The 27,567-nt window shown below is 47.8% G+C and overlaps 2 protein-coding genes across 2 annotated transcripts in view; one reads left to right on the forward strand and one right to left on the reverse strand.

Moving 5' to 3' along the window:
- Nucleotides 1–815: 815 nt before the first annotated feature.
- COMMD7 (COMM domain containing 7) lies at nt 816–22,586 on the reverse strand. Its single transcript, XM_082272982.1, has 9 exons — nt 22,401–22,586; nt 19,760–19,813; nt 18,305–18,407; nt 16,273–16,329; nt 16,162–16,199; nt 11,368–11,458; nt 10,294–10,343; nt 7,308–7,356; nt 816–959 (listed from the first exon to the last, which is right to left on the reverse strand). Exons 1-9 carry the CDS (start codon nt 22,581–22,583, stop codon nt 883–885), a joined length of 702 nt encoding a protein of 233 aa, XP_082129108.1. The 5' UTR covers nt 22,584–22,586; the 3' UTR covers nt 816–882.
- Nucleotides 22,587–25,409: 2,823 nt separating this feature from the next.
- MAPRE1 (microtubule associated protein RP/EB family member 1) overlaps nt 25,410–27,567 on the forward strand; it is an 83,258-nt gene continuing 81,100 nt past the window's right edge. Inside the window, exon 1 of the mRNA XM_082271665.1 lies at nt 25,410–25,451. The gene's annotated coding sequence lies outside the window, so the exon portion shown is untranslated. The remainder of the gene's footprint in view (nt 25,452–27,567) is intronic.

A 27,567-nucleotide genomic window follows, 5' to 3' on the forward strand; every position in this document is an offset into this window, starting at 1 on the left:
TATATATACACACATGATCCGGCATTTCCAGGCAGCGTGCACAAATATGCGCCGCCAGGGGCTTGCTCAACTTGTGATTATACACAGTGGGAGCCAATCAACGGGTACTGCGGACTTGATGTCCACCGGCACCCGCGGATCATTCGGTACACAGGCAGAATGGCGATCTGTTTATGTAAACAAGGCAGATCCCTGTTCTGTCAGTAGGGGAGGCATGGATCCTGTGTTCCTGCAAAGCAGGGACAGGGATCCATGCCTTCCCCTAGTAAAAGGCCTTCAGAGTTCCTTGCTGGGAAGTTGCCGGAAAGTTAATCCCCCGCGAGCATGCAGGGGAGTGACGTCATCGCGGCTCCGGCCACTCACAGCGCCGGAGCCACCGAACCCGGAAGAGACGCCGAGGGATTATGTCCGCTCCCACAGCAGTGTCCGGGGTCCATGTCGGGGCTTCGTTTTAAGGCATTTCATAATGAGCTAGTATGCGATGCATACTAGCTCATTATGCCTTTGTCTTGCAGGTTTTTTTTTTTTTTTTTTATAACCGCTTTAAGACACAGGTGCTGTACAAAGTTTTATTTCCGGTGTAACTTCTCAGCGAAAGTGGATCAGAACCTACACAATTGTTTATAGAAAATTAAGCAAAGAAAACAGTTGAAGTTTTATGCACAGCAGCCAAATTCCAGGTTACACTTTTGAAATGAAGGACTGAAGAAATGAAGGAACTCTGGAATCGGATTGGTTGCTATGGGCAACTGCATCGTTCCGTCTCCTGTGTTCCATAAGACAGTCCCACACAGTGTTATTTGCACGGATTCCCTGCAGAGCTCCAGGTGAATGTCAGCCGCTGGTGGAGTCTTTATAGAAGATCATTCCTACGGCGCCTCGTCACGTAAAACACTCCAGACTGCTCTTGGCGCGCTCCATCTCATGCAGAAAACTGTAAAACTGCGGCAGGGTCAGCTCTGGTTGGGGGGGGAAATAAGAACTGTTAAAGTGGAACTCTGAACAAAAAAAAAAAAAAAAGACATATCTGTCATATCAAAAGTACTAATCCCTTCTGTAACAGATCTTTTACCGGATGATCCTTGTGCTATTACACTTGTTGTATGAAAATATAATACAATCCATAACCATGGTTAACCACTTCCGGACCACCCATCATCTATTTACGTCGGTACTTTGACATTAAACACTGGGGTTATGGCAGCAGATAGCTGCTATAACGCTGGTATTTTTTTTAAATGGCGGGCGATCTGCTTTAACAAAAAGGTGGTCCCAGCGGCAGATTCGCAGGTAGGTTTCTTCCCCCCCGCCGCTTCCCGGTCATTTTAAAGCAGGATGGAAAATTGGTCCTTGGGACAACAGATCTTCCCTGAGAGGAAGCTTCCGAGGAACGTCGGCAACCAGCTGCCCCCAGATCGGCATACCAAGCCTGGCGAGGCCAGTCTGGGGCCACTAAGATGACCGGAATCCTTTCCTCCTCAATCCTGCGTAGAAGTCCTGGCAGAAGCTTGAGAGGTGGGAAGGCGTAAATCAGACGATACTGACCCCACAGAGCCACCAGTGTGTCTGAGGCGTCCGCCAGAGGATCCAGTGACCACAAACCTCTGCACCTTTTTGTTGAGCCGGGACACCAACAGATCCACCTTAGGGTTGCCCCACTGGAGGCACAACTGATAAACACCTCCGGATGAAGGGACCACTCCCCTTGGTCCAACTCCTGCCGACTGAGGTTCTCCGCCTGCCAGTTTTCCACACCGGGAATGTGTACGGCGGAGAGGGCTGGAATGAACTGTTCTGCCCACCTTAGAATGCCAGCTACCTTCAGATCCACCAGGACATTTCTTGTGCCCCCCTGGTGATTGGCATAAGCCACGGCCCTGGCATTGTCCGACTGAACGCGCACTGGACATCCCTGAAGACGATCTGTCCAATGTTCTAGACACAGTCTGATTGCTCAGGGTTCCAAGACATTAATCAGTAGTCTGGACTCTTCCTGCCGCGGATGCCTCCCCAGCCTGGCATCCATGGGGACCACTGTCTAATACAAGGGGAGGAAGGATTTGCCTAGCAGAAGCGCCGGAGAATGAAACTACCATATCAGGGACTCTTTCGTTCCCCGGCTCAGCTGAATCTGATTGTCCAGACACTGTGGCTTCTTGTCCCATTTGGCCAGAATCTCCCTTTGCAGGGACCTCGTATGGAACTGTGCAAACGGAACCGCCTCGAATGTAGACACCATCAGGCCCAGCAACCGCATGCAAGTCCGGAGGGATGACCATCTGCTGGACAGCAGGAGATGAATTGCAGCCTGCAGTTTCTGGAGTTTGTCCAGAGGAAGGAGCACTCTGGCTAAGGCCAACTCCAGTCAGACCCAGATTGTCCAGCTTTGTGGACAGAACCAGAGCAGACTTCTGAACATTCAGAACCCAGCTGAACTTGCCTCAGAGTTTGTATGGTGATTTCCAGGTTTTCCATCAGAGCAGTAGGAGAATTCACTCGCAGAAGGAGATTGTCCAAGTAGCCCAGTACCGCGATCCCCTGTTGGTGTAACAAAGTTAGCACCGAGCTAACACTTTTGTGAAGGCCCAAGACCAAAGGGTAACCGCATAAACTGATAATGCTCCTCTCCCACGGCAAAGCGGAGGAAGCGATGGAGACCGACACATACTGGAATGTGAAGGTAAGCGTCCTAGATGTCGATGGAGGCAAGAAAATCCCCCTGATGCAGGGAAGCCACCACTGTGCAAATATACTCCATTCTGAACTTCTGCAACCGCACAATGCAGTTCAGCGCCTTGAGGTCCAGAATTGGAAGCAGCTTGCCTTCCCTCCTAGGGAATGTAAACAGGTTTGAGTAAAACCCCTGGAAATGTTCCGAAGTCGGAACAGGGACCATCACCCTTTAAAGTAAAACACATTGGAAGGAAGAACCTTACCAGAGGGTAAGAACGAAACTTGATCTTGTAGCCAGACCGAATGACCTACTTGTTCTTGTACCAGGGGAGTCTACGGGTCCAGGAACCAGCGAAGACACCCCCCCCTCACCCCAGATACGAATGAGGGCTCACCTTAATGCTGAAGGGGCCTTGTCCGCGGGTCTGCAGAAGCCCGCTCTTGACTTGCCAATCTAAGTTCGCTTGGATCCTCCAGAGGATGCCCCGAAGGGCTCTGATCTCTTGTCAGTCAACTCTGAGGGACGAAACAAGGTCTTATGAGCCAAGGAGGGCCCACGTCTACGACAAGGGTCCTTGCCCTTAGTAGCCTGTGGAAGAAAGGTACTCCTCCCCCCGTGAGACCTTTAATGATGTCATCCAAGGTAGCACCAAACAGGCGATCTCCTTGAAAGGAGAGATCAGTCAAAGCCTTTTTAGAACTTTGGTCCGCAGACCAGCATTTGAGCCAAAAGACACGCCGAAGGACCACTCCCGAAACAGAGAGCCGAGCATCCAAAGAGGCATCACAGATAAACTGCAGCCCCTGGACCAGCTGGTCTGCCAGCTCACCAAAGGCAGGGGGGAGCTACTTCCCCCTCCAGGTCACGGCGCAAAAGTCTAGCCCATTTGGTCAGAGTCTGTGACACCAGGGCAATGGTGAATATCAGCCTCAGTGCCGTACCAGCCAGGGCAGAGATTATTGCGGGCCACAGCCTCCGCCTTCCTGTCAGCCGGATCCTTAAAAGCCGAGGACTCTTCAACCAGAATCATGGTTGCCTTGTTTAATCTGGAAACTGGAGGGTTCATCACCGGTGGAACAGTCCACTTCTTAAGAAGGGACTCCTCATAGGGGTATCGCCTAGCAAATCGCTTAGGGACCTCAAGGGGACGCGTTGTTCGTCCCCACTCTTTAGTGACAATTCTGTCAAAATAGGAGGGGAAAGGGAACACCTTTTCCGCTCTGGATAGCTTGTGAGTGTCAAAGGGAAACTGCGCCTCGTCTCCATCATTAAGGTCTCACGCACAGCTACAATCAGTGTGTCCACCAGCGCCTTTTTGTACGTGGTTGCAGAAGAGGAATCCTAACTATTTGACTATCTAAGGATTCAGGGCGCGTGGTTGCAGACCCAGCAGGGTAACCCAGGTCCCCCGATCAGATTCAGAATCTGATGAGGCAGGGAAGGAGGGGGGGCACTTTTTGCCAGCCCGTCACCCAAAACCCACCTCCACCCCGGGACACAAAACTCCAGGACCGCCTTTAGTGCATCAATGGATGGATAGAACCCGGAGGGCGCCACAGCCTCAGAGAGGGGATCAGGTGGAAAAATGAGCGGCAAAGATACCATTAGTCCCCGGAGGGACCCCACAAAAAAGTGTAAGACACCCCCACAGCTCCGGCAGCACCACTCGGTCGCCAGTAACAGAGCATCTAATCGATCCTCAGCCCAGACTCACCACCCCACTGAAACCAGGCACCGCAGCAGCTGGGAAAATCTGCACTGCACGTGCGGCGATCAGGAAATGAAATGATCCAGGAGGCATCACCAGGGGATGAGAAGGGGCTCCCACCGCTGAAATCTCCGCCCAGAGGGCTCCACTGTCATGGCCGTCGCTATTTTCAATGGCAAACCACCGCAAAATGGCCCCCAGACTACACAAACATGGCCACCGTGGATTAAAGCGCTGCGCAAACTGTTGGCGCTATATAAATCCTGTATAATAATAATAATTAAGCACACAGGCTGCAAGATAATGGCGGCCCAGTGGAGGGATCCCTAGGCCTCAGAAAACGGCACAGGCAGGTAAGGAGACCCCACCAGGTACAGTTGCCCCCCCCCCACAGCAGATCGCCGGAGGCGCACCTTCCGCCCCCATCGCCAGCACAGCACCCTGACCTCACCACAGGCGGTGGACCAGGCCACCCCACAGCCCCACCGTCAGTGAAGGAAGGAGGTGGATGGGGGGGGCGATATGACCCACAGTGACCACCAGACCGATGAGGGGGGTGCCCAACAGGATAGAGGGGAATCCAGGGGTCCAACCGTCCCATGGAGGGGCCAACGTCTACCCTAAAGTCCTCCAGGGGGAGAGGGGGGGGGACAGCTACTCACCATATCAGGAACCAGGCGGGCACTGCTCCAGACAGAACCCCTCGCCATCGAAATGGGGGGGCTGTCAGCCAGGAGGAACGCTGCGACTCAGGCCAAGACCCGGTCGTATGTGACCTCGCGAGGGGTTTAACTCGCATGCCAGCCCCCGTCCGGTGGGTCTATGTTGCTGCCAACCTAGCGCGGAGCCAAGGTCTGTGCGCTGGCCAGACTGGGGTGACCACTGGATCTAGATTATCCAGCCCGTCGCTCAGTCCGGCTATAGCAAAGATGGAGTATACTCCCTGGGACTGCCCATGAGTGTAGCCAGAATTATTTTCTGTCTAGTGTCCTACTCCTGTAGGTGGCAGTATAATCCAATAGTTAAGAAGATCAAGAGCCGTGTCCGTCAATGAACGACGGAGAAATACTGATTTAAACTTGTAAAAGTGCCAGAAAAGCCTGGGGGTCAAGTGGTGGGCTTTCTGGTTATGGCTGTTGTAGTGATCACATAATAAGAAGCCCACCACACTGGCTCCCAGAGTAAATTGTGACCAGGAGCATGATCACAGCCCCCGGGGGGGGGGAGGGGGGTAAGGAAGGAGAGAAAGGAAAAGTGGGGGGGGGAAGGAAAGGAGGGAAAGGGGGGGGGAAGGAAAGGGGGGGGAAAGGGGGGGGGGAAGGAGAGGAAGGAAAGGGGGGGGAAAGGAGGGAAAGGGGGGGAAGGAGAGGAAGGAAAGGGGGGGGGGAAGGAGAGGAAGGAAAGGGGGGGGGGGAAGGAGAGGAAGGAAAGGGGGGGGGGAAGGAGAGGAAGGAAAGGGGGGGGGGAAGGAGAGGAAGGAAAGGGGGGGGGGAAGGAGAGGAAGGAAAGGGGAGGGGGGAAGGAGAGGAAGGAAAGGGGAGGGGGGAAGGAGAGGAAGGAAAGGGGAGGGGGGAAGGAGAGGAAGGAAAGGGGAGGGGGGAAGGAGAGGAAGGAAAGGGGGGGGGGAAGGAGAGGAAGGAAAGGGGGGGGGGGGGGGGAAGGAGAGGAAGGAAAGGGGGGGGGGGGAAGGAGAGGAAGGAAAGGGGGGGGGAAGGAGAGGAAGGAAAGGGGGGGGGAAGGAGAGGAAGGAAAGGGGGGGGGGGGGAGAGGAAGGAAAAGGGGGGGGGGGAGGAGAGGAAGGAAAAGGGGGGGGGGGAGGAGAGGAAGGAAAAGGGGGGGGGGGAGGAGAGGAAGGAAAAGGGGGGGGAAGGAGAGGAAGGAAAGGGGGGGGGGAAGGAGAGGAAGGAAAGGGGGGGGGGGGAGAGAGGAAGGAAAGGGGGGGGGAGAGAGGAAGGAAAGGGGGGGGGAGAGAGGAAGGAAAGGGGGGGGGAGAGAGGAAGGAAAGGGGGGGGGAGAGAGGAAGGAAAGGGGGGGGGGAGAGAGGAAGGAAAGGGGGGGGGAGAGAGGAAGGAAAGGGGGGGAGAGAGGAAGGAAAGGGGGGGAGAGAGGAAGGAAAGGGGGGGAGAGAGGAAGGAAAGGGGGGGAGAGAGGAAGGAAAGGGGGGGAGAGAGGAAGGAAAGGGGGGGGGAGAGGAAGGAAAAGGGGGGGAGGAGAGGAAGGAAAGGGGGGGGAGGAGAGGAAGGAAAGGGGGGGGGAGGAGAGGAAGGAAAGGGGGGGGGGAGGAAAGGGGGGGGGGAAGGAAGGAAAGGGGGGAGAGCCCCTTCCTCCCTCCCCCTTTCCTTCCTCCCACCTTTCTTCCTCTCCTTCCTCTGGTGACGATCGAGTGGTGACTGTGTGGCAGTGCACCAGAAGCTGTTGGTTAAAACCCACCACTGTGTCACATGCATGCGTATGGCCCTCAGAAAGGGGTTAATATACCATTCAAAGTTTTTTGTTACAGCTGTTCCATGAGTAAAAAATATAGCTGTTGATCCTGCCAGAAATCACGGGAGTGAATATCTTCCTGTGCTCTCTGCCTCCGCTGAACTGTTTTCAGATACATCATTAACAGTTCTCGCTGTGGACTACAGAACCCCTCTGGGAGAAGAGAAGAGAACCGAGGGAAGAGTCTGCAGACCACCCCTAAGGTGACAACGCTGCTTCTCTACAATTACACTACAGTGAGTGAGCATGGTCATCCTGGGACAGAACGTGGGTAACTGACAGGATCACCAGGAGAAAAAATGAATGCCGCCATCACCTCTAAGGACTGGTAAGATGCAATATATAATATCTTTGTTCTTCGATTTAGGTACGCTTTTTAATACACAAATTCAGATTTCTCACAGGAAGCTTAGGTCTTTGATGGACTACAAATGTACTCACCTACATACACAGGCTCCAACTGGCTGCCTTTTCTAATAACCATCTTCAACTAAGAAGAAATACAAAACAGGTAATTAAAGTGATTGTAAGCCTTAATATTTTATTTAAATAGCAAACATGTTATACTTATTTGCTCTTTGTAGTGCTTTTGCACAGAGCAGCCCCGATCCTCCCCTTCTCGGGTTCTCTACCAGCGCTCCGAGTCTCTCCCCTCTATCAAGTGCCCCCAAAGCAAGCTGCTTGCTTTGAGGGCAATTGTGTGTGCTTGCTCCTGAGCTAACCCGAGCGGTGTGTCCATTGACACACAGAGCGAAGCTCTGCCCCACCCCCTGCTACCGCCTCACTGACTGTGATTGACAGCAGGAGCAGCTAAAGGCTCCTGTTGCTGTCTCTGAGCCAATGAGGAGGGAAAGAACAGAGAGAGAGAGAGAGACACTGGTCTTGTGCACATCACTGGATTGAGATTGGGCTCAGGTAAGTATAAGGGGGGGGGGGGGGGGTAAAGCATTGAAGGTTTTTACCTTAATGCAGAGAATGCATTGTCACACTTTATATGACAATTGTGCGGTCATGCAGCACTGCATCTACAGTCAGGTCCATAAATATTGGGACATCAACACAATTCTAATCTTTTTGGCTCTATAAACCACCACAATGGATTTGAAATGAAACAAACAAGATGTGCTTTAACTGCAGACTTTCAGCTTTAATTTGAGGGTATTTACATCCAAATAAGGTGAACGGTGTAGGAATTACAACAGTTTGTAAATGTGCCTCCCACTTTTTAAGGGACCAAAAGTAATGGGACAGATTAACAATCATAAATCAAACTTTCACTTTTTAATACTTGGTTGCAAATCCTTTGCAGTCAATTACAGCCTGAAGTCTGGAACGCATAGACATCACCAGACGCTGGGTTTCATCCCTGGTGATGCTCTGCCAGGCCTCTACTGCAACTGTCTTCAGTTCCTGCTTGTTCTTGGGGCATTTTCCCTTCAGTTTTGTCTTCAGCAAGTGAAATGCATGCTCAATCGGATTCAGGTCAGGTGGATGACTTGGCCATTGCATAACATTCCACTTCTTTCGCTTAAAAAAACTCTTTGGTTGCTTTAGCAGTATGCTTCGGGTCATTGTCCCATCTGCACTGTGAAGCGCCGTCCAATAAGTTCTGAAGCATTTGGCAGAATATCAGCAGATAATATTGCCTGAAACACTTCAGAATTCATCCTGCTGCTTTTGTCAGCAGTCACATCATCAGTAAATACAAGAGAACCAGTTCCATTGGCAGCCATGCATGCCCACGCCATGACACTACCACCACCATGCTTCACTGATGAGGTGGTATGCTTTGGATCATGAGCATTTCCTTTCCTTCTCCATACTCTTCTCTTCCCTTCACTCTGGTACAAGTTGATCTTGGTCTCATCTGTCCATAGGATGCTGTTCCAGAACTGTGAAGGCTTTTTTAGATGTTGTTTGGCAAACTCTAATCTGGCCTTCCTGTTTTTGAGGCTCACCAGTGGTTTACATCTTATGATGAACCCTCTGTACTCACTCTGGTGAAGTCTTCTCTTGATTGTTGACTTTGACACACATACACCTACCTCCTGGAGAGTGTTCTTGATCTGGCCAACTGTTATGAAGGGTGTTTTCTTCACCAGGGAAAGAATTCTTCGTTCATCCACCACAGTTGTTTTCCGTGGTCTTCCGGGTCTTTTGGTGTTGCTGAGCTCACCGGTGTGTTGTTTCTTTTTAAGGATGTTCCAAACAGTTGATTTGGCCACACCTAATGTTTTTGCTATCTCTCTAAAGGGGGTGTTTTGTTTTTTTCAGCCTAATGATGGCTTTCTTCACTGATGGTGACAGCTCTTTGGATCTCATATTGAGAGTTGACAGCAACAGATTCCAAATGAAAAAAGCACACTTGAAATGAACTCTGGACCTTTTATCTGCTCCTTGTAAATGGGATAATAAGGGAATAACACACACCTGGCCATAGAACAACTGAGCAGCCAATTGTCCCATTACTTTTGGTCCCTTAAAAAGTGGGAGGCACAAATACAAACTGTTGTAATTCCTACACCTTTCACCTGATTTGGATGTAAATACCCTCAAATTAAAGCTGAAAGTCTGCAGTTAAAGCACATCTTGTTTGTTTCATTTTAAATCCATTGTGGTGGTGTATAGAGCCAAAAAGATTAGAATTGTCGATGTCCCAATATTTACGGACCTAACTGTATATGTATTTTTTTTTAACACAGATAGAGCTTTCTTTTGGTGGTATTTAATCGCCACTGGGGTTTTTATTCTATACTAAACAAATAAAAAAAAGAAAATGTTGAAAACAAAATTTTTTTTCTTTTGGTTAAAATTTTACAAAATAAGTAATTTTTCTCTTTCACTGATAGGCAACATTAATGGGCACTGATAGGCAGCACTGATGAGGAGGCACTGATAGGCCGGACACTGATGATCAATGCCCTGATTATCAGTGTAGATGTCCCCTGTCATACTTGCTGGTTACCGGCTCTCCTCTCCTCACACTGTGACAGAGCATGTGGAAAGAAATGAGAAAACCGGCAAGTGTGTTTACATTGTGATCAGCTGTGATTGGAAACAGCTGATCGCAAGGTAAAAGGGCAGCTGTGATTGGCCCTTTACCACGATCTGTGATCAGCTGTGCCTGAAGGACACAGGGATCACAGACCGTGCCGTGGCGTGGTTCTGGGAGGACGTTATTAGACGCCCTCCCAGAACTAGACAACCGCGCTATAACCGTCATTCAGCTATAGTGTGGTCGGCAAGTGGTTAAAGTAAAAAAAATAAAATAAATAAAAAATCGAAATCAAGACCAATGACAGGCCATAATAAATGTTATCTGTTCTACTGCCCGATTTATGATTGGCTGATATAACGCTGACATGTGATGACTAAATGCAGGGCTCATATCTTGGGGAGTAGGCAGAGTGGGTAGCCAGACACCTACCTGCAGGAAAATACTCCCAGCTTTTTCCAGTTCACTACTGGCTGCTGTAACTGCAAGAGATAATATAGAGAGTTAGATTTATGAATCACAAAAAAAAAAAAACTAACAATGTGTGCCTGGACTACAAACAGAGGTTGATTTGCTAAAACTGGAGAGAGCAAAATCTGGTGCAGCTGTGCATGGTAACCAATCAGCTTCCAGGTTTTATTGTCAAAGCCTAAATTTAACAAGCTAAAGGTAGAATCTGATTGAATACCATGCACAGCTGCACCAGATTCTGAGTGCTCTAGTTTTAGTAAATCTCCCCCATAGTCCTGTAAATAATCAAAGTGAGTATATGGAAGAAGGGGGGGAAGCGGAAGTTCCACTTTTGGGTGGAACTCCGCTTTAAAGTGGTTGTAAACCCTCACACATACCCAGGTGAAGTGACTGGCCTCAGGTGAATCCTCCTACATAAGTAGTACCCGTTTATCTGCAGTTGTCTCGTCTCTACATTCGTACAAAGTCCAGAACGCATAAAGCTTGTCTGAGCTTTCAGAAACCAGGGGGCAGAGAGCTGAAACTACACACTGCAGAGCTCAGTGAGGAGAGTTCTCAGAGCTGATTGGAGGGACAACCACCCCCCCCCCCCCCAGGGACAACCCCCCCCCCCTTTTTTAGACAGGAACAGGAGTAGAGCCTGTCAATCACAGGCTGTGTGCTAGAGGTCCCCCCCCCTGTCACCTTTTTGCTCTTGGTGTCAGGAAAACTTGTCAGAAGTGACTCATGCTGATAGAGGAAGAAGGCAGCAGACAGAAATGACACTTCGTGCTCTGGATTGAGACAAGTCCACACTATATAGGGATATGCTTTGTTCATATCTCATGTCTGAGGTTTACAACCACTGTATCTCGTCCTCCGTCAAAGGAGCGCTCAATAGAGCTACATCCTCCGCAGAGAACACAGGAATATCACAGTCATCCAAAAAATCCTCTATTTCCCGAGTGCTCGCCGTGACCTTGGAAGAATAAAGGTCTCGAAGGTTTACAACCACTTTAAGTAACAATTCTAAGCAATCATGTCCACATAACTCACCTCCAAACTTCCACTCCATGTCCACTAATTGGTTAATACTGAGGGTTCGACCAACTGCCCGCCGTGACAGCGCTGCGGCTTCATGACTCCACTGCAATCAGAGGAATATAAAGCAGATTACATCATAGCATTCACCCTACATCACAATCGAGGGATCCATACCATTGTACTGACATGGATTAGGTTTTTGCCCTCAATTCAGTAAATGTTAAAACCTAAAACTTGTTTTTTGAGTTTCGGATGCAGCAAGAATGCGTTAATATTGTCTGCGTCCCTGCTGGGGAGATTCACCCTCAAATCCGTGTCCTTACAATCACTATGACAGATGATGTCACTTCAGCTGGACTCCAGGCTACCCAATACCAGGTGCCATTGGAGGTTTCCAGGGGCCGTCTGCTTCCCTGAGAATCATCACCACGTCAGACGCAGGTTGGCAAAATCCTCTTTGTCTTGAATAATCTTTATTCAGCTGTTCATTACCGAACAGCCACCAGACCTCTAATCATGCCTCTACATTCTGTGACCTTCATCTTTGAATAAGTCCCTGATGGGGGTGAAATGCGCCAATCATTAGGTGTCACAGAGTGACTGGGTCCACCATGCTTCAGCAGTCTAATGGCACTTTTCCACTGCAAGTACCGGCTCGGCTCCACTTGGCCCTGCTTGGCCCCGTTTGGTTTTCCACTGCACGGTACCGCATGGTACAGTGTTGGAACAGTTCGGTACGGTTTGCTTTTCCACTAAAGTAGTACTAAAGTAAGTGGGTGGGATAAGAACGATTCTCTGACCAATCAGTGGCTAGTAGTAACAAACCATCAAGGCTGCATGCAAAGGATTGTGGGATATGGTACCGGTACGGCCCTCTTGGAACCACAACTGAGGTGGTACTGTTTAAGCGAGCCGTACCGTTCGGTTCCATGCAGTGGAAAAGCGCCATAAGGTCCTAAGGCTGCCTAGCCCTGCATCGCATGTAGACGCACGCACTGTTGGTGGTGTACTGCCAAGGTGAGTATACCTAAGGGAAGGGGAGGGGGGGGTTGACCCTGTCCCTGACCCTCAGTGGGCATGTTTCCAGTCTCTAGCATTGTGACAGGTCTTAAAGGATTATTCCACCTTTCTGGACGGGATCGATTTGCCCGCCTAATGACCAGGCAATTTTTTGCAATTCGGCACTGCGTTATTTAACGGACAATTGCGCGGTCGTGCGACGCTGATTTTCCCCAAAAATAATGCTTTCTTTTGGTGGTATTTGATCACCTGTGCGATTTTTATATTTTGTGCTATTAAACAAAAAAAAGAGCGACGATTCTGAAAAAAAAAAAAAAAAAAAAAAAACAATATTTTTCAAATTCTGCTATGTAAAACATTCTCTCCCCCCCCCCCCCCCAAAAATAAAATACATTTTTCATCCTTTTAGGCCAATTTGTATTCTGATACAGATTTTTGGTAAAAAAAAAAAAAAAAAAAAAAAAAAAAAAAAAAAAAAAATCGCATCTATATGGTGTCTACAAACTATGTCATTTTTAATTTTATATTTAATTTTTACCAGTAATAGCGGAGATTTGGGATTTTTAGCGAGACTGCGGAATTCAGACACCTGACATTTTTGACACTTTGGGGGGAGGGAACAGTGACATTACTACAGTACTCAGTGCTAAAAATGAATGACACTGGCAGGGAAAGGGTTAACCCAGGGGTGATCAAAGGGTTAAGTTTAAGCCTAGGGGTGCTTTCTAACTGTATGGGGGATGGACTTGTGAAACGATAATAGAGACCTGTGTTCCTATATAGAAGGATCACAGGAGCTCTGTGATCACTTCAGAGAAAACAGTCTGCTGTGTTACAACAGCTGACCGTCCTCTCAGCGGGGGGAGAGATCACGGGTGTCCAGCGGTAATCACGGCTGCCGGGCCTATGGATCGGCATCCCCGCTGCCTAGTGGGGGCAGCGCGCGCTCGCCCCTCAGCACCAAGTGCGCAACCGACGTAGGGCTACGTCATTTCACGCAGCCGAGCCAGCCTGCCGCAGATTTCGGCAAGTGGTTAACCCATCTTTCTGGCCTTGATGCAAGTTACACCCATATTTAGAGCCAATCCAAAGTCCATCAAAATGAAATTCTGCCCCCCCCTCCCCTCCCCTAGCAAACCTGAATTGTGGGGTGCTTCTCCCTTTAGGTTTCTGTCAATTTTTGTTTTTCAGCGTTGATTTACCCACACAGCTGTCATCCATTCACAAGGATCTGTGCAAGAAGACTACAAATCCCATCTGCCACTGCGGCGCAAAAGGGAGGTGACGTCACTGCACATGTAGTCCATTGATAACTTCCTCTAGCCCCATAAGTGACGGTCCGTACCTCCATACAGACCTGGGGCTGAAGGAATAGTCTGCATGAGCCGTCTATCTACTTGAAGACCAGGCCTTTTCTGACTTTTTTTGTTTACAAGAGTAAATCAGTATTTTTGCTAGAAAATTACTTATAACATCCAAACATTATACATTTTTTTTTTTTTAGCAGAGACCCTAGGGAATTAAATGGTGATAGTTGCAATTCTTTTATGTAACACAATATTTGGGGCAGCGCTTTTGCAAATGGAAAAAAAAATACACTTGAATGAATTAAAGAACAAAGCACAATACATACCCCAATTTTTCTGTAAAATGTGAAAGATGTTACGCCGCGTAAATAGGCACCCAACGTGTCACCCTTTAAAACTGCACACACTCGCGGGAATGGCGACAAACTACGGTACTTAAAAATCCCCATAGACGACACTTTAACCACTTGACGACCAGCCGCCGCAGAGGTACTGTGGCAGGCTGACTCTCCCAGGCAAAACCCAGTACATGTACCGCGCTCGCCTGGGAGGAGCTAGGGGGCGTGTGCACTGCCGGCGGCGCGCTCCCGCCCCCGCTCGTCAGCAGGGAAGCCAGTGCGGGTGTCAGGCGGCTCCGATTGCCGCCTGACACCGGCAATCTCTCCCCACTGACAGAGAAGGACAGACGGCTGATGTAAAAACAGCTGTCCGTCTGTCCTCCCTCGGATGACTACAGAGACCATGCGATCCTGCTATATAGGATCGCATGTCTCTATGGTCATCTCACAAGCCCAACCCCTCACAGTTAGAATCACTCCCCTAGGCTTACATTTAACCCATTGATCACCAATAGTATTAACCCCTTCCCTGCCAATGTCATTATTACAGTAACAGTGTATATTTTTAGCACTGATTACTGTAGTAATGTCACTGGTCCCCCCATAAGTGTAAAAAATGTCAGTTAGGGGTCCGATCTGTCCGCCGCAATGTCGTAGTCCCACAAAAAAAAAAAAAAAAAAAAACGCAGATCGCCGCCATTAGTAGTAAAAAAAAAAAAAAAAAAACCAACAATAAAAATGACAATCTTTCCCGTAGTAAGTAGACGCGATAACTGTTGCGCAAAGCAATCAAAATACGCTTATTGACTCCTCTTCCCTGGAGCCTTAGTACCTGTAATGCCTTGTTTTACTGAAGATGTTATTTTACAATGTAATGCTTTGTTAAGCGGTGCCCTGAGTTTGTTACCCCCCTTTACAAAAAGCGAAATGTTTCGTTTTGCAGTTGTTACCTGTATTGTTATCTCTTAATAAAAATCTTTGAAAGCAAAATACGCTTATTGCGATTTTTCTTTACCAAAAATATGTAGCAGAAAACAAATTGGCCTAAAATGTTAAAAAATTTGGATTTTTTTATTTTTTCTTTTTGAAAATGTTATGAATGTGAAAAATCATTTTTTTTTTTTTTTTTCAAAATTGTCGCTCTTTTTGTGTTTATAGCGCAAAAAAAATAAAAATCTCAAAAGGTGATCAAATACCACCAAAAGAAAGCTCTGTTTCTGGTGGAAAAAAAAAAAAAAAAAGGACATCAATTATATTTGGGTACAGTGTCGCATGACCGTGCAATTGTCCGTTAAAATAACGCAGTGCCAAATCGCAAAATAGGGCCTGGTCATTAAGGGGGGGGGGGGCGGAATCTTTCCGGTGTTAAAGTGGTTAAATGAGGCACTAGCAGGGTAAGGCTCCGCATCTCCATCCCTGTATATGGTTAATGAGGAAAAAGGTTTGGGGCTTTAAAGCGGCGTTCCGGCCTCAAAATCGATTTTGGGCCATCCGCTTGCTGAGGGCCACCTGAAAAAGAAATGGATGCTTCCAATTTTTTTTTTCTTGGTCACTTACCTTGATATTGAAGAAAATATACTCACCTTCCTTCCACTTCCTCCCTCTGCGGCCGCGGCCCGCGCCGTCACTTCCAGCTTGCGATGACTCCTGGGAGCGATGACGTTCAATGCGCCTGCACCGGCCCCACTCGTCACTTCTGGTGCAGGCGCGGCATTCCCTGCTAAACAGCTTCTGGGCATGCCCAGAAACTGTGCAGGGATGCCGCGCCTGCACCGGAAGTGACGAGCGGGGCCAATGCAGTGCATTGTGGGACTCCGACGTCACCGAAGAGGCCGCGCTGGCTTCAGCTGCCCACACCAGAGATGGCAGCGCTGGAGAAGAACTTTTCAAGGTAAGTATTTCTTCTAAAAGGTAAGTGCGACCCGGGACAGTTCAGAGGCTATCCATTATGGAATGTACTAACCCTGACTGTCCCGGGGGTATTTTTATCTAAATTTGACCCCCGAGGCCGGAACTCCGCTTTAAATGAGGTGCGTGAGAACAAGCAGCCCTTAGTAACATTTTACGCACTTCATTTAGTCCCAAACCTTTTTCCTCATTGGTCAATCCATATTTGCTACAAGACAGCCAGAATCACTCACCTCCTCAGCAAAATAGGCAGCTTTCTCCTCATCCAGCCCTGTGTATAGAGAACAGAGATCAGCACACACAGGGGTAAGATATATACAATGTTTAGCAGACAATCTTCTCACCTAGAACAAGGAGATCCGCTCTCAATTCTTCCGATTTTAGGTTTCTTTTCAGGGCAGCTAGATCAGAGGGGAGCACAAACAGAAATCAGTGGATGTATTTATTTTTTACATGCAGCCAATTTTTTCATTTATTTTTTAAGGTCCACCCTATAGCAGTTTTACTGCTACAGGGTAGCACCTGTGCTCCGAATCACGTCATTTTATTTGATCTGACTCTTCCAGGTAGGGGGCGCCCATGCCGGCGGCTCACTTCCACTGTGATTACAGACCTCGGAAGCCAATCGGCCGACGCACTATACCCGGTGTCCTCCGGCTCCCGCCGATCGCCAGAAAGAGAAACAAAACTGCAATATGCCTTTATAAACAAGCTAGATCACTGTCCTGACCGGAGGAAGGGATAGAATTTGAATCTCTTCAAAGCAGGGAATAAAATCCATGCCTTCCCCTAGTAAAAGCCCCTCCCTAAGTACAGTTAGTGCCGGTTCACATTTGTGCGACGCGGGAAGGCTGCAAATTCGCAGCCTGTTCCCGCATCGCATCCGCACAAGAGGCAGTTCACACTGCCATATGCGATACGCAGGGGGTGTCAATTGAATGTTAGCGACACCCCCAGTTTGATCGCATATCGCAGTGCGATCTGACAGTTCGCACAGGATCGGATCGCACAAGTGCGATCCGATCCTGATGCGGCTGAAAAAAAGGGTCCTGTGCGTCTTTTGTGCGGGTGCAGTGCGAATTTCTGCCATACAAAGTATATGGCTGAATTCGCATCCGCACAGGAGATCGCATGTAATGAAGGAGCAGTGCGCCCCCCGATATTACACGCGATCAGCGCACCCGCAGTAGTGTGAACCGGCCCTAAAACACTGGCTAGGCACACAGTTAACCCTTGTTGTTAAACACAGCAGAACGTTGTTCTGCCAGCAATCAACACAGGGCTCCTCTGTTCCTCCAATTTAGGAATTAGTTCCAACAAGCCCATCCTCCACACAGTTAGAAAATATCCCCTAGGCGTACATTTAACCCTTTGATGGCCTCTGGTGTTAACCCCCTTTCCAGCCAGTGTCATTAGTACAGTGACAGTGCAGATTTTTTAGCACTATTTACTGTATTATTGTCACAAAAAGTGTCAAAAGCATCAGTTAGTGTCAGAATGTCCGCCACAAGATCACAGTCCCACTGTGAGTCACTGATCACCGCCATTACTAGATAAAATGATTAAATAAAAAATAAAAATATCTCATAGTTTGTAGACCCGATAACTTTTGGGCAACCCAATCAATATACGCTTATTGAGATTTTTTTTTACTGAAACTATGCTATGTAGCAGAATACATATTGGCCTAAATTGATGAAGAAATTTGATTTTTTTTACATTTTTTTTTTGTAAATGTTTTATAGCAGAAAGTAAAAAAATATTGTTCTTATTTCAAAAATTTTCAGTGTTTTTGGTTTATAGCGCAAAAAAAAAAAATGCAGGAGGTGATCAAATACCACCAAAAGAAAACTATTTGTGGGGGGAAAAAAAAAATTATTTGGGTACAGAGTTGCATGACCGCACAAATGTCAGTTGAAGTAACTAAGTGCCATGTCGCAAAAAATTGACTGGTCATGGGGGGGGGGGGGGGGGGGGGGTAAATCTTCCGAGGGTCAAATGGTTAATTAAAAAAAAAAAAAAAACCACTGCGTGAACTCAAAACTTCTGGCCAGCTTTTATTTTAATCAGTGACACCATTGAGGAGAATTTCCCCACTTCCTATGAGTGACACCTATTTAAGTAATGGAGGAGCATTTGTTGCCGGACAGAAAGGCACTTCAATAAAAATAAAGGTTTGAACCCTCCCCCACTAGTTTTTTTTTTTTTTAAAGACCAATATGAATTTTTTTCTGGTGATTGTTTTGCAAAAATGATTTATTTTTGATACAAACCATAGAGAAAAGAAAGAAAAAGTAACAAAACAAAAAAAAAAAAAGAGTGAGGTGATATTTAATCTGAACACTCCCAGCATTCCCTGCAGTACCCGAGCCTCACCGTTCAGTACAAGGAGGACGCTCCTCACTATATTCCTCAGTGGCCCCAGGCTGATCCCATTGTCTCTGGCAAAGTCTTCCAACTGCGACGTGAACTGGTCAACCTGCATCAGAAAAGATTAGATGAAAATGTGCCCAGAAGGCTCAAATTCAGCAAAGAAAACTTGGTAATAAAAATGCTATAGTATGTAGTCAGTGGGCTCGCAGCACTGGTACCTAGATGTATATTTTTTCCCTAGAGATGTTTGGCAGGCGATATGTCACCTCCTCACGGTCTGATTTAAACCAATAATTGCCATACTACAAACGCATGCATTGCATGCAGTTGTGGAACAGCCCCATAGAACTGCATTACTCACAGTCGGCAGCAGCACCACCAGTGCTGTATCTTGGCCTAGGCCAACAAGGCCCAGGCCTAGGGCGGCACTTTGCAGGGGGGCAGCAAAAAAGCTGCACCCTGCACAAAATTAAAAACAGCTTCCTCTCGGGTCCCGCACGAAAAGGGTCTCTGCCGGCTTGCGCTACACTTTTAATATAGTGCCAGTCTTATGGGGTGAATTGGGCCAGAGTCCAGGAGGCAAATCGGTCTGGCACCCCCATAAAGCGGTCAGTGATGAGGCTACACTGATGGGCAGTAATGAGGCGGCACTGACAAGGCTGCACAGATGGGCACTAATGAGGCTGAACGTATGGGAACTGATGAGGCTACGCTGATGGGCACTGATAGACTTGTGGCCTGTGGTTCACAGATGACAGGGCGGGTTGTAAACAGTAAAGGGTGTGGCCTTTACAGGAAGAGGTGGGTCATATGTAAATTAGGGGGTGCACAAGTTTAGTCAGGCCTAGGGCAGCACAAAACCTAAATACACCAATGAGCACCAACACACACTGCAAGCAACATGCGGTTTGCGTTTTGCCGCGGTGGTAAAGCGCTGCATAGTGGCTGCAGCGTGTGTACAGCTGTATGTTAGTGTTGAGTCAGCCGTTCGGGGGGGGGATGTAAAATCATGGCTCAGCTGCCGCGGTGGTGAAGTGTGCATAGTGGCTGCAGCGTGAGTACAGCTGTATATTAGTGTTGAGTCAGCCGTTCGGGGGGATGTAAAATCATGGCTCAGCTGCCGCGGTGGTGAAGCGCTGCATAGTGGCTGCAGCGTGCGTACAGCTGTATATTAGTGTTGAGTCAGATGGTGAGGGGGCAGTAAAATCATGGCTCAGCTGCCGCGGTGGTGAAGCGCTGCATAGTGGCTGCAGCGTGAGTACAGCTGTATGTTAGTGTTGAGTCAGCCAGTGAGGGGGCAGTAAAATCTTGGCTCAGCTGCCGCCCCCAGGTGCGAACAGGACTCGTAGGGTTTCCATCTACTTTATTATCTCCCAAGAGAAGAGATTTCTCAGCACAGAATATTTCCTCTTCTTTATTTTCCTATCTTACACAATGTGGAGATCTCTTAGAAATTACCTCCTTCTGCTCCTTCAGAAAGGAAAAGATGACTTTGCAGAGTCGGCACACTTGCTGTGGAAAAGAAGACATGAGAAGTCAGCGATGGAAATGTATACATTGTATCCTCCCATTTCCTGAGATAATCCCATTATTCCCCCATTACTGTCCTCCAGCACAATGTATAATGAGCTCAGGGAAATCTCTGGCTCCAGTCTATCATCACTAGAAGTATGCCGAGCGTTACAAGAACCCATTATACCAAACCGCCACATTATATCCAACATCTAAATCAATCACACAAGGGTTTCTTTATTTTAAAAGATACATTTTTATTTGTATTTCTATTCAATTTCTGCAACTAGGGGGAAGAAAATATAACGTTATTAGGCTTTTTTTCTCTCCAGATTGAATGGTATTCATGCATAAAACATTTAGGGCTGGGGAAAATACCGCATTATGGCCACCAGATGGCTCTGACAATACAAATTTAATTTCTATGATCATCAGCGCCATCTGGTGGCCATAGAGCAGTATTGCCCTGATTCACTGTACAGTATTCTGTATGAAAGAATAACATTCAGCCTGGAAAAAGAAAATAGCCTAAAGCATGCAATTTTGCCAAAGCTTGCCCACAATTCATTACAGTGCACATGCAATTTCAACGGTTGAGCAAATTATTTAGTGCAACTGCATCCAAAACATTATTTTTTTTTTTTTTTGGAGTAGAGAGGGCTTAGAACACCTGTCAGATTTTATCATCGTCTGTGCCCTCGTTGGGGAGGCTGTCTCTCTCTCTCTTTGGTACACACAGCAAGTACCCCTGATGACATGCTCCATCTTAAACTGTGATGTCATAAGGGGAGGCGGCTGTCTTTCTAGGACTTACAGCTAGTGCCCCTGATGACGTGCTCTGTCTTAATCTTTGATGTCATCAAGGGAGGCAGCTGTCTCATTCTGGTACTTACAGCCAGTACCCCTGATGACGTGCTCTGCCTTAATCTGTGATGTCATCGGGGAGGCTGTCTCTCTCTCTGGTACACACAGCCAGTACCACTGATGACGTGCTCCATCTTAATCTGTGATGTCATCAGGGGAGGCAGCTGTCTTTCTAGGACTTACAGCTAGTGACCCTGATTAAGTGCTCTGTCTTAATCTTTGATGTCATCAGGGGAGGCAGCTGTCTCATTCTGGTACACACAGCCAGTACCCCTGATGACGTGCTCTGTCTTAATCTGTGATGTCATCAGGGGAGGTGGCTGTCTGTCTGGTACTTATAGCCAGTACCCCTGATGATGACATGCTCCATTTTACACTGTGATGCCATTATCTTTTTGGGTTCTTGTAGCCAGCCTCTTGATGACATGGTGGCGAGGGACCCAGGAGTGGTCAAGTTGATCATTACAGAAATCCACTGGAAGTTTTATTGCTGGGTTACCCAGCGAAAAGTTAGGGGTGGGGGAGGGGAGATGGAAATGCAGGGGCTGGAAGGAAAGAAGGCTAAAACTAGTTTTCTTACCCCGCCCCCATCCTACGAGACATTCCCCCCCATCCTTTACCTTGTGAAGCCAGATATACTCAGCTATGTCCCTTGTGAATCCAGTGGTGTCTGAGATCTCCTACCACCCTCCCTGTGATGCTGTCGGTCTAATTCTGGATCCTGAGAGAACCCCAACCTAATACATCCAATAGGAAGTATCCATGTTATTCAGGCGCCAATGTGGACACCATTCCCTGTGATAACATAAGTACCCCTCTGGATCCTGAGAGAACCCTGCCTCTGAACATCCAATCAGGAGTATCTATTTCATGCAGGCGCTGATGCGGGTACAGTTCCCTGTGAGAACATAAGTAACCCTCTGGATCCTGAGAGAACCCCACCTAAAAACATCCAATAGAAAGGGTCCATTTCAAGCAAAGGCGGATGTGGACACCGATCCCTGTAATAACAGAAGTACCCCACTGGATCCTGAGAGAACCCCGCCTCTGAACATCCAATCAGAAATGTCCATTTCATTCAGGCACTGAGGTGGACACCCAAAGGAGGACCAAACAGGAAGTAAACTAAATAGGAGAGCTGCGGCGCCATGTGACTGCTGATTAGGAAAAGTAAAAAAAAGTTTTTTTTTTTTTTTTACTTTTATTCAGTGGGGTGGGCACTGGCAATATTCCACACTTCTAGGTGTTTTAGACTTTGTGCCAACCCCCCTCGGCCGCTGTGGTACCTCCTGACTATCCCATGTCATTGATGTGTTCTATGCTGGAATGAACCACAGCGGCTGGGGAATGGGGGGGGGGGGGGGGTAGGGTTGTCATCTCATCCCTTTAAACCAGGACACATAAATTACACAGGTTCTGAGACTGATATAATGCACATAAGGCACCCAGTTTAATTATCACCTTAATCAGTCACAGAAACTGTGTAATTAATGAGTGTCTTGGTTTAAAGGAATGAGGTGGCAACCCTAAAGGGGGACACACCTGAATAAGTGGCATCCTGATAATTACCCCCTCTGGATACTGTGGTACCTCCCGACCACCACTATGTCAATGCAGTATTCTGTAATGGAACGAACCACAGCAGCAGGGAGAAAAGGGGGGGACGCTGATAACTTATCATGCAGCACCCATTTTCCATGAACCGCTCCCTCAGTCTCCTCACCTCACCGGACAGCTGCCTCATGTTCTGCATATCCACCGACACGGAATCCGGCAACGGAGCGGGAGAGCAACGAAGAGCCATGACAGCCGCCTGATCAGCTGATCCGTCACATGACTCCGTCCACCAGAGCGCGCTCTGTCCTGCAGCGGCGGACATTTTCCCGAAGCCCGCTGTGTTTTGCATGGCTTCAACCGGCCATAGGTAACAAAACGCAACCGGACGGTCTTATTTCAGTTTTCATTTCTTCTCCTAGGAAATATTCATATCAGGAATGGTATTTTCCCAGCACTATCCAAACCTCTGGTCCGGTCTCAGAGGACAGGCGCGCTGTGATTGGTCAGACTAGAGCACGGTGGTGTGTTCTCGCCGCTCTATTGGCCCTGTCACTCTGCAGTGGGCGGTGCTATAAGGGTGAAGAATTTAAAGGGGCCTGTCACCAATTTTTTAAATATTACAGAAAAATCATTTTTTTTTTTTTTTTTCTCCTTAAGATTTTTATTGAGATTTTCAAAGGATAGCAAAAAAAATTTGCTCACGCAGGAGCTCTGTCAATAACAGAAAAATCAAATGTTTTAACCACTTCCATACCAGGCCATTTCTGGCACTCCGCTCCTACATGTAAAAAGATCATAATTTTTTTACTAGAAAATTACTCAGAACCCCCAAACATTATATATATATATATATATATATATATATATATATATATATTTTTTTAGCAGAGACCCCAGGGAATAAAATGGCGGTCATTGCAACTTTTTATGTCACACGGTATTTGCGCAGAAATTTTTCAAACATATTTTTTTGGGAAAAAAAAACAGTTTTATGAATTAAAACAAAACACTAAAGTTAGCTCAATTTTTTTGTATAATGTGAAAGATGATGTTACGCCGAGTAAATAGATACCCAACATGTCAAGCTTTAAAATTGCGCACATTCGTGGAATGACGCCAAACTTTGGTAATTAAAAATCTCCATAGACAAATATTTTAACCACTTCTACACCGGACTATTTCTAGCACTCCGATCCTACATGTACTAAAAATCATAATTTTTTTTGCTAGAAAATTACTCAGAACCCCCAAACATTATATATATATATTTATGTCACACCGTATTTGCGCTGAAATCCAATGAAGGTTCAGGAGAGGTGACTGAGGGGGAGACACTGGAGACCCCTGGGACCACAGTATCGTGAGTACAGGGACTCGTGTCAAGGGGTCTGACCTGAGGGGGGCCACCCCACGTGTAGGATAGTCAGTGGACGGGTGTCAGCAGTGAAGAGAAATAGGATGCCAGTGAGAGTGTCCTGAAGATAATTGCTAGTTTGCCAAGTCATCTTATCAAGAGAAAAGAGACTTAATCCAAATTCATCCATACTGGCAGAGGGATTTAACAGCCTGGCTGTACCTGAGGATAGGAGTCCTCAATCATTGTGCATGGTTAATCTGGAGTATCCCACTATTCCCTTCTCCTATCCCTAATTTATAAAAAACAACCAAAATGCCCCCTCACTGATTATTGGAGCGAGCCAAGGAAGGAGAAAGTAAGGACTTGAAACCGTCATCTTTGTATGCTGGTAACTCAGAGGGACCCGGAAATGGGGAATGTGGCAGTACTTGCGGGGGCAGTGCTACATCTGGATTCTCTCTCTTCCCTTCTATTAGCCATAGCTTTGGCAAGGACGTTGCCAAATGGACCACACCACATCCCCCCCCCCTCACCAGCTCGCTTGCACACCATACCAACCCCCCCCCGTCGCCGGCTCACTCACCCTGGACTGAAGTGGCGAGCAGGCGGCGGTGGCTTCCCCTGTGTCTCCTCCCTCCTCCTCCTTGGCCAATAGCATGGCCTCTCCTTTTGGCCAATCGGGAAACGGGTCTCAGGACCCGCTTCCTGATTGGCTGGGAGGAGGATCCATGTGATAATAGCGAATATTTATTCGCTATTGTAATACAACTGGGTGGGCTCAGGGCGCGATGCTGTGCGCCCCGAGCCTACCCTTTTTTGAAGCCTATTAGAGCCTCTGGCTCTAATCATGTGCTTAAAAAAAAAACCCCTTGGAATCCATGCGTCCGGCGCCCTAGGGGCCGGAGGCATGGATAGGGGGGGGGGGGGGCAGCGCCCCTGTGCCCCCAATGCACCAGCCGCTACTGAAGTATAGAAATTACACTTGGTCTTACTTACCAGTAAAGCCTGCTGGACTCACATGCTGTAAGGCTATGGGGTCCACGAGATCTGGTAAGTGTGTTTGCTGCTGAGGAGTGGAACACTGAGCACTGCATGAGATATCCTACAATTTCAACACTTTTGCACCGACAGCACTTTATTTTGAGGAATATCAAGGAGACTTCACTGGCCACATGCTTTTCACTTTATGAACTTACATTGCACCAATAGCACTTTATTTTGAGGAACATTAAGGAGTCTTCACTGCCATATAAACACTGTTATTATTATTTTTATTAGTAATATCTATAATACTTAGCAATGATAAAATGTTAATTTAATAATAATAATAATAATAATAATAATATTAATTACTTTAAATAATAAAAATTACAAATACTACAACAATAGGAAAAAAGAAATGTAAATAATATTTGCATTTATTTTCTTCCTATTTTTTGTAGTTGTATTTATTATTATTTAATGTAATTATTATTAATATTAAAATAATATTTTGTTATTTTTAGTTTGTTATATTATTTCTAATAATAAGAATACCACTTTAAATAATATTAATAATACATAATGCATTCATATAATTAAAAAAAAAAGCCAACATTATTATTTATATTATTCATTACAATATTATTATACATAATGATATTAATAATACTTTAACTGGTAAATAATAATACTACAAATAATAAATAATAATTATAATGAAAGTTATAATAAAAAGAGGGCGGGGTCCCGAGCTCAGGCATGCAAAGTGTCTCCTACCAACAAACTCGAAGTGTGAAGTCAACGTCACGGCGCACGGCACGCACTTCTTCAGGTGCGTGACGTCAGCACGGTGAGGACGGCTTGAGCGAGGCGGAGAAGGTAAGGGGCGGAGCGGGTGAGGAGCGATAATGGGAGGGGATGGGAGCGGGGTGACCGGGAGGAATGCTGCTCCTGGGGACCTCCCACCTCTCCCGCCTAATGCCGAATCTTTATATCATTATACCTCATAGTGTGAATGGGGACCCCCAACCTGGCCGCTTTCTCCTGTCCTCTGAGGGCCCCGGGGACCCCTTCTGTCATTCCTCACCCTGATCCCTTCATAACCATCAGTTGTCACCCCATCTATTCCCCCACCTCCCTTCAATTGTTACACCCCACTGTGCCCATCAGTTCTCACCCCCTGTGCCCATAATCTGTCACCCCCCCCGTTCCCATCAGCTGTCACCCCACCCCCCCGTGCCCATCAGTTGTCACCCCACCCCCCCCGTGCCCATCAGTTGTCACCCACCCATCCTTCTGTGCCCATCAGTTGTCACTGCCACAAACCCCTGTGCCCATTATTTATCACCCCCCGGTGCCCATCAGTTGTCACTGCCACACCCCCTGTGCCCATCAGTTGTCACCTCCCCCCCGTGCCCATCAGTTGTCACCCTCCACACTTCTGTGCCCATCAGTTGTCACCCCCACGACCCCTGTGCCCATCAGTTGTCACCCCCCCTGTGCCCATCAGTTGTCACCCCCCACCCTTCTGTGCCCATCAGTTGTCACTGCCACGACCCCTGTGCCCATTACTTATCACCCCCCGCTGCCCATCAGTTGTCACTGCCACTCCCCCCCTGTGCCCATCAGTTGTCTTCCCCGTGCCCATCAGTTGTCACCCCCCCACCCTTCTGTGCCCATCAGTTGTCACCCCCCGTGCCCATCAGTTGTCACCAACTCCCACCCTTCTGTGCCCATCAGTTGTCACTGCCACAACCCCTGTGTCCATTACTTATCACCCCCCTGTGCCCATCAGTTGTCACCCCCCGTGCCCATCAGTTGTCACCCCCAGCCTTCTGTGCCCATCAGTTGTCACTGCCACACCCCCCGTGCCCATCAAGGTCACCCCCCTGTACCCATCAGTTGTCACCCACCCACTCTTCTGTGCCCATCAGTTGTCACTGCCACACCCCCGTGCCCATCAGTTGTCACCCCCATGTCCCCATCAGTTGTCACCCCCCACCCAGCTGTGCCCACCAGTTGTCACCCCCCACACCCCCCCTGTGTCCATCAGCTGTCACCCCAAAACCCCCCGTGCCCATCAGTTGTCACCCCTACCATTCTGTGCCCATCAGTTGTCACTGCCGCACCGCCTATGCCCGTCAGTTGTCACCCCCTTACCCAACTGTGCCCACCAGTTGTCACCCCCACACCCCCCCTTTGCCCATCAGTTGTCACTCCCCCTGTGTCCATCAACTGTCACCCCACGCTCCCCTGTGCCCATCAGCAGTCACCCCAAGCCCATCACCTGTTAGTCCACGTCCCCCTGTGCCCATCAGTTTTCAGTCCACGCTCCCCTGTGCCCATCAGTTTTCAGTCCACGTCCCCTGTGCCCATCAGTTTTCAGTCCACGTCCCCTGTGCCCATCAGTTTTCAGTCCACGCTCCCCTTTGCCCATCAGTTTTCAGTCCACGCTCCCCTGTGCCCATCACTTGTCAATCTACACCCCTCTGTGCCCATCAGTTGTCCCCTCCCTGTGCCCCTCACCTGACCCCCATCTAATGTCAGCCCACACCCCCTCCCTGCACCCGTCACCTGCCTTCTATGAATTGTGAGCCCGCACTGCCTGTGCCCCCCATCTGCCCCCTTCAGACTCCTCCTACCTCTCATCCGTTACCTCAGTACTGTGCAAACGTTTCATACAGCTGTGAAGAAATGCTGTAAAGGAAGATCTGTTTTATTTGTTTATTTTCATCAATTTACATGAAAAGTGATTGAACAGAAGAAAAATCAATTTCAAATCAATATTTAGTGACCCCCTAAACCAGCGTCAGTTCTTACACTTTATACACTCACACAAAGTCAGGGATTTAGTAGGATTGGAGTCAGGTGTATGATTAACCAATCATACCAAGCAGGTGCTAATGATCATCAATTTCATATGTAGGATGAAACCGTCATTAACCAGTTTTACTCATTTTGAGTAAAGGAAAGTTAAACCCTCTATCATCATTTA

This window comes from Pelophylax lessonae (assembly GCF_965119305.1).
Source record: "Pelophylax lessonae genome assembly, chromosome: 11".
NCBI classification, from domain to species: Eukaryota; Metazoa; Chordata; class Amphibia; order Anura; family Ranidae; genus Pelophylax; species Pelophylax lessonae.